Source organism: Solea solea, chromosome 21 (assembly GCF_958295425.1).
Source record: "Solea solea chromosome 21, fSolSol10.1, whole genome shotgun sequence".
NCBI lineage: Eukaryota > Metazoa > Chordata > Actinopteri > Pleuronectiformes > Soleidae > Solea > Solea solea.
The window spans coordinates 19,762,451-19,769,950 of record NC_081154.1 but is presented as its reverse complement, the minus strand read 5'-3'; the positions used below and the strand labels follow the sequence as shown (position 1 = coordinate 19,769,950).

General features: G+C 41.7%; 1 protein-coding gene across 5 annotated transcripts in view; it reads left to right on the top strand.

Moving 5' to 3' along the window:
• LOC131448058 (brain-specific angiogenesis inhibitor 1-associated protein 2-like) overlaps positions 1-7,500 on the top strand; it is a 13,900-nt gene that overhangs the window by 4,175 nt on the left and 2,225 nt on the right. The window contains exons 3-10 of one of the 5 annotated variants that reach the window (XM_058620131.1): positions 2,049-2,135; positions 3,822-3,833; positions 5,218-5,279; positions 5,465-5,536; positions 5,630-5,767; positions 6,557-6,709; positions 6,981-7,163; positions 7,250-7,433. In XM_058620131.1, the coding sequence (XP_058476114.1) occupies positions 2,049-2,135; positions 3,822-3,833; positions 5,218-5,279; positions 5,465-5,536; positions 5,630-5,767; positions 6,557-6,709; positions 6,981-7,163; positions 7,250-7,433 (891 nt within the window). Of the gene's footprint in view, positions 1-2,048; positions 2,136-2,944; positions 3,834-4,941; positions 5,280-5,464; positions 5,537-5,629; positions 5,768-6,556; positions 6,710-6,980; positions 7,164-7,249; positions 7,434-7,500 lie in introns of those variants that run through there. The other 4 variants (XM_058620134.1, XM_058620132.1, XM_058620133.1 and 1 more) reach the window with 4 other exon arrangements.

Here is a 7,500-nt window from a genome sequence, read left to right as displayed (position 1 = left end):
GCGTTTGTGTGTGTTTGAGTGGAGGTGTGTGTGTGTGTGTGTGTGTGTGTTTGAGTGGAGGTGTGTGTGCGTTTGTGTGTGTTTGAGTGGAGGTGTGTGTGCGTTTGTGTGTGTTTGAGTGGAGGTGTGTGTGCGTTTGTGTGTGTGTTTGTGTGGAGGTGTGTGTGTGTTTGTGTGGAGGTGTGTGTGTTTCATGTGGACAGCGTTTGGTCTGAGATGATGTCGTGGTCTTCACTTTGAATGTGGTCATTTGAAGGTCAGAGGTCATACTGTTGAGGTCAAAGGTCTTGACCCAGTGAGTTGCTGTTGAGGGTGAACAATGGTTGGATCCGCTTCGATGTGTCTACAGACTACTGCCACCTGTTGGTCTGCACAGTCACTGCATGTCATGCATGACTCGTGCTTGTCTTACCATGAGTTGGCACTTTTTTTATTTTCATTCTCTGAATTTTTTTTTAAAAAGAATATTTAACCTTTACTGTAAATTCTCATTCACTTATGTCATATATACACATTTATATAGAAAAAATAGTATATATAGAAAAAAATAGTGTGTGTATATATGGAAAAAAAGTATATAAAGTAAAAACAGTATATCGTAAAAAAAATGTGTGTGTAGAATATAGTAAAAACAGTATATCGTAAAAATGTATACTGTGTGTGTGTGTGTGTGTGTGTGTGTATATATATATATATATATATATATAGTAAAAACAGTGTATATATACATAGTAAAAATGGTATATGTAGTATATAGAATAAAAACGGTGTATATAGTGTATATATAGTAAAAACATTATATATAGTGTATATATAGTAGTAAAAACAGTATATATAGTAAAAACAGTATATCATAAAAATGTATACTGTGTATATATAGTAAAAACAGTATATATAGTGTATATATATATATATATATATATATATAGTAAAAACAGTATATATACATAGTAAAAATGGTATATGTAGTGTGTGTATATACATAGTAAAAACAGTGTATATATACATAGTAAAAACGGTTTATGTAGTATATAGTAAAAACAGTATATATAGTGTGTGTGTATATACATAGTAAAAACAGTGTGTATATATACATAGTAAAAACGGTATATGTAGTATATAGTAAAAACAGTATATATAGTGTATATAGTAAAAAGAGTATATCGTAAAAAATGTATACAGTATGTGTGTATATATACTGTATGTGTATATATAGATATATATATATAGTAAAAACAGTGTGTATTTATACATGGTAAAAATAGTATATATACATAGTAATAACAGTGTATATATATATTTAGAAAAACAGTATATCATAAAAATGTAGTGTGTGTATATATAGTAAAAACATTATATATAGTGTATATATAGTAGTAAAAACAGTGTATATATATACATAGTAATAACAGTATATATACATAGTAATAACAGTATATATATATAGTAAAAACAGTATATCATAAAAATGTATACTGTGTGTGTATATATAGTAAAAACAGTATATATACATAGTAATAACAGTATATATATAGTAAAAACAGTATATCATAAAAATGTATACTGTATATATAGTTAAAACAGTATATAGTGTGTGTGTGTGTGTGTATGTATATATATATATATAGTAAAAACAGTATATATACATAGTAAAAATGGTATATGTAGTATATATAATAAAACCGGTATATGTGGTGTATATATAGTATAAACAGTATATATAGTGTATATATAGTAAAAACAGTATATATATATATATATATATACTGTTTTTACTATATATAGTAAAAACAGTGTACATACTGTATAGTAAAAATAGTATCGTCGATGCCGCAGTTTGAGCTTGAGATTCATGGCTGCAGTTCCCTCTGCTTCCTGTAGGGGCCTCCATAGCGCTTTTTCTTTTCCTGCCTGGTTTCATTTTCACCTGCTGCTCTTTTATTTCCCTCGGCCTACCTCACCTCTTGGGGGCGCTGCAGTGTTGGGGGAGGGTCACCGAGCTGAACTCCGCCCACTTGATCTGACGCCCAATGCTTCCATGTTTCCAGGTGTCACGTCAGCTGCAAAGGGCTACTTCGACGCTCTGGTGCGCATGGGCGAGATGGCCAATCACAGCCAAGGCTCTAAGGATCTCGGTGAGTCCTTTAGTGGCTGTAGCGTCCCCTGCTGGGGCGGAGGGGTTTGCAGAGAACAGATGGTGGCAGCTGATGGCCAGCACACACACACACACACACACACACACACACACACTTGTGTTCAACATAGTTTTACCTTTGAGTTTGATCTGTGAGAACACAGGTGTGTGTGTGTGTATGTGTGAGAGAGAAAGCGTGTGTGTGTGTGTGTGTGTGTGTGTGTGTGGGAGCTCAGGCAGTCCCGTCGTGTGTATGTGTGTGTGAGAGAGAGAGAGAGAGAGTTGTGTGTTTGCAAGAGTGTGTGTGTGTGTGTGTGTGTGGGAGCTCAGGCAGTCCCGTCGTGTGTTTGCGTGTGTGAGAGAGAGAGAGAGAGAGTTGTGTGTTTGCAAGAGTGTGTGTGTGTGTGTGTGGGAGCTCAGGCAGTCCCGTTGTGTGTGTGTGTATGTGTGAGAGAGAAAGCGTGTGTGTGTGTGTGTGGGAGCTCAGGCAGTCCCGTCGTGTGTGTGTGTGTGTATGTGTGTGTGTGTGTGTGTGTGTGAGAGAGAGAAAGCGTGTGCGTGTGTGTGTGCGTGTGCGTGCGCGTGTGTTTGTGTGTGCGTGTGTGTGTGGGAGCTCAGGCAGCCCCCTCGTGTGTGTGTGTGTGTGAGAGAGAGAAAGCGTGTGTGTGTGTGTGTGTGTGTGTGTGTGTGTGTGTGTGAGAGAGAAAGCGTGTGTGTGTGTGTGTGTGTGTGTGTGTGTGTGTGTGTGTGTGTGGGAGCTCAGGCAGCCCCGGGAAAACACGACGACTCTGCACTTGTTTCTAAAAATAGCTGCATTGAAATTCTCTGATGGAGGAGACGAAGCTCGATGAGCAGCCCAAACATGGAGGTGATGATGATGATGATGATGATGATGATGATGATGTCAGCACCACTCTGAACATGGACATGGAGGCGGAGAGAAACCCAGACATGTGTAGCTCCTGCAGTTCCGCTTCTTCTCCTCTGACCATATAAGGACAAAGGAAAGAAGCCATTTTGACTTTAGATGATCTTTATGTTGATTTTCACTCCTGCGGGTTTGTCTCACCCTCTGTCCCCTGTCCTCTGTCCTCTGTCCTTGAGTTCCTGCTGCATCAGTCTGTGACAGAGACACTCATAATGATTTATGATGTATTTATAATCCATAGAAACATTAGCGTGTGTGGACACAATTCACCCTCTCAGGTACACAGTGACAGAGTGAAGCCACGCCCCCTTCATTAGTGCACTGAACCTGACCAATGACAGAAAAAACTCAAGAAGAGAAAAACACAAGAAGAAGAAGAATGTGCTCTGTCTTTCTTTTTCCAGTGAAAAATATGAGGATTGTTTTATAATCTCTCAGTTTTCAGTCGGATTATATATTATCTGTAATCCATCATATTCTCTCTCTCATCCATCGCATTAAATTAATGTTAATTTTCCTTCACTCGCAAACATAAAAAAAAAGCTGTTAGAAACAGCGCCCTCTGCTGGAAACATGACATTATTACGACACTGTAATAAACCTGTGTTTGTCCTGCAGGGGGCGTCAGACCAATGACCTCAGTGCTAACCATGAAAACACTCTGTCTTCGTCATGTGTCTCATTCTCTGTCTCTGTCTGTCTCTCTGTCTCTTCTTTGCTCAAACTCGATCTCTGTGTCTTTTTTTATTGCATATTCAGAAGAGGCAGCATGTAGGTATCTGAAGAAAACACTGTCCTCACTGCACTGTCATCACTGCACTGTCCTCACAACACTGTCATCACTGCACTGTCCTCACAACACTGTCCTCAACACTGTCATCACTGCACTGTCCTCACAACACTGTCATCACTGCACTGTCCTCAACACTGTCCTCAACACTGTCATCACTGCACTGTCCTCACAACACTGTCATCACTGCACTGTCCTCAACACTGTCATCACTGCACTGTCCTCACAACACTGTCCTCACAACACTGTCATCACTGCACTGTCCTCAACACTGTCATCACTGCACTGTCCTCATCACTGCACTGTCCTCACAACACTGTCATCACTGCACTGTCATCACTGCACTGTCCTCAACACTGTCATCACTGCACTGTCCTCACTGCACTGTCCTCAAAACACTGTCATTGCTGCACTGTCATCACTGCACTGTCCTCACAGCACTGTCATCACTGCACTGTCCTCACAGCACTGTCATCACTGCACTGTCATTACAACACTCATCACAACACTGTCCTCACTGCACTGTCATCACTGCACTGTCATCACAACACTGTCCTCACAGCACTGTCATCACTGCACTGTCCTCATCACTGCACTGTCCTCACAACACTGTCATCACTGCACTGTCATCACTGCACTGTCCTCAACACTGTCATCACTGCACTGTCCTCACAACACTGTCCTCACTGCACTGTCATCACTGCACTGTCCTCAAAACACTGTCATCGCTGCACTGTCATCACTGCACTGTCCTCACAGCACTGTCATCACTGCACTGTCATTACAACACTGTCATCACAACACTGTCCTCACTGCACTGTCATCACTGCACTGTCATCACAACACTGTCCTCACAGCACTGCACTCATAACACTGTCCTCACTGCATGTCTCCTCTTCCTCTGTTACTGCATGTTTTATTTTGCACAATATTTGTTGTGCTCACAGATCTTTGTAGAGATTAAATGCGACTTTCTTTCTCTCCTTCTTCATCGTCTTTCTTTTTTTTATGTCATTTTCGTGTTGTTTTCTTGTCGTTTCCTTGTCGTTTTTATGTTTTCTTGTCGTTTTCATGTTGGTTTTGAATTGTTTTCTTGTTGTTTTCATGTCGTTTTCATGTTTTTTTTTTCTTGTCGTTTTCGTATTGTTTTCATGTCATTTTCATGTTGTTTTCTTGTTTTTGTGTTGTTTTCTTGTCATTTTCATGTCGTTTTCTTGTTGTTTTCTTGTCGTTTTCATGTTGTTTTCATGTTGTTTTCTTGTTTTTGTGTTGTTTTCTTGTCATTTTCATGTCGTTTTCTTGTGGTTTTGTGTTGTTTTCTTGTCGTTTTCATGTTGTTTTCATGTTGTTTTCTTGGCTCTGCAGGGGAAGTTCTCTTTCAGATGGCGGAGGTTCACAGACAGATCCAGATCCAGCTGGAGGAGATGGTGAGTGTGTGCTGACGATGACTCAGCGTGTGTTACTTCACGTTCTCCTCATCACACGTTACATTTTCACTCCAGTTAAAGCTCGGCTCAGTAAATTTAGAGCCAAAGCTCCGCCCCCAAGACAAGGTAGCCTTTGTTATTACATACTAACAGTGTGTGTGTGTGTGTGTGTGTGTGTGTTGCAGCTGAAGTCCTTCCACAACGAGCTGCTCACAGAGCTGGAGAAGAAGGTGGAGTTGGACGCTCGTTACCTGAACGTGAGGAAAATCTCACACACTTTTCTTTGTTCTTCTTATTTCAAAGCTTATTTAGAATGTGTAATTACTCTGACCTTATACTGACCCCTTCAGGCGGCACTGAAGAAGTACCAGATGGAGCACAAGAGCAAAGGAGAGAGTCTGGACAAATGTCAGGCGGAGCTGAAGAAGCTGCGCCGCAAGAGTCAGGGAAGCAAACACTCGAGCAAATATGGAGACAAGGAGATGCAGGTGTGTGTGTGTGTGTGTGTGTGTGTGCATGTGTGTGTGTGTGTGTGTGTGTGTGTGTGTGTGTGTGTGTACCAGGTATTACTAATGTTGTGGGGACCAAAACCTGTTTACACAGTCACATTATGGGGACTTGTCCTCCTTGTGGGGACAAAAAGCAAGTCCCCATAACGTAAATTACTACATTTTAAGGTGAAGATATGTTTCATGGTTAGGTTGAGGTTAGGGTTAGGGTTAGGGTTAGGATTAGGATTAGGCCAGTAGTAATTGTGGTTAAGGTTAGAGTAAGTCTCCAAGAAATGAATGTAAGTCAATGCAATGTCCCCTCAAGTCATGAATGTCGAACATGAATGTGTGTGACAGTCTGTAGGTGTTGAGCTGACACATGGTGGGCGGGGCCTCTTACATAAACTAAAGCATTCATGTTTAATCAAGAACAAAGAGGATTTTTACATTTATTATCTTTTATATTGTTTCTTTAGTGAGTGTGTGTGTGTGTGTAAAATAATCTGTGATAATCCCTGTTCTCCTCAGTATGTGGAGGCCATCAGTAACATAATCTGTGATAATCCCTGTTCTCCTCAGTACGTGGAGGCCATCAGTAACATAATCAGTGATAATCCCTGTTTTTTTTCTCAGTACGTGGAAGCCATCAGTAACACAATATGTGATAATCCCTGTTCTCCTCAGTATGTGGAGCCTATCAGTAACACAATCTGTGATAATCCCTGTTCTCCTCAGTATGTGGAGCCTATCAGTAACACAATCTGTGATAATCCCTGTTCTCCTCAGTACGTGGAGGCCATCAGTAACAAACAGAGTGAACTGGACAACTACATCACAGACGGATACAAAAATGCTTTGTCTGAGGAGAGAAGGAGGTTCTGTTTCCTAGTGGACAGACAGTGCACCATGTCCAAGAGCAGCAACACCTACCACAGCAAGGTGAGAAGAAGAACATCAGTGTCCTTCATCCTCCTCTATTACACCTCTAATTCACCTCTAATCCAAATCTAATCTACCTCTTATCCAAGTCTAATCCACCTCTAATTCAAGTCTAATCCACCTCTTATGCAAATCTAATCCACCTCTAATCCAAATCTAAATCAAGTGAGTTAATCTCTATGTACACTTGCAGTGTTATCTCCTCACCTTCATCCTGTCTCCTTCCTTCCTTCCTTTCTTCCTTCCTTCCCTGTTTCCTTGCTCCCCGCAGGGGAAGGAGCTTCTATCCCAGAAGATTCCGATGTGGCAGCAGGTGTGTGTGGAGCCAAACAAACTTCCAGAACATTCCATGTTCCTGACCCAGCCCATGAGCAGCTCAGTGGGTGTGGCCATGTCCGAGTCCAAACCTCCAGACTCTGCGTTCAGAACCAGCAGAGGACTGATGAGTCAGCAGGTCAGTGTGGGCGTGTTCAGGTCGACCTCACCTGTGCGTGATCGTTCAAACATAATCTTAATCTAGTCTCGTGTTTCCTGTGACAGCGGCTGACGGCAGGCGTAGACGCGGCCGCGGTCAACGGCTCAGACGGAGCTCACGCACAAGGCGACTACCAGCAGTGGGTGGAGGGGAAAAAAGTCTCACCGCAGACGCAGAGACACGGGGACGTCCACTCCAACACACTTCCTGTACGCAAGGCCCCGCCCACCAAGAGCAAGAGCACGCAGAGTACGGACCCACACGTCACCTGACCCACACCTGCCTATATATATATATATAATACAGACTACTTTAA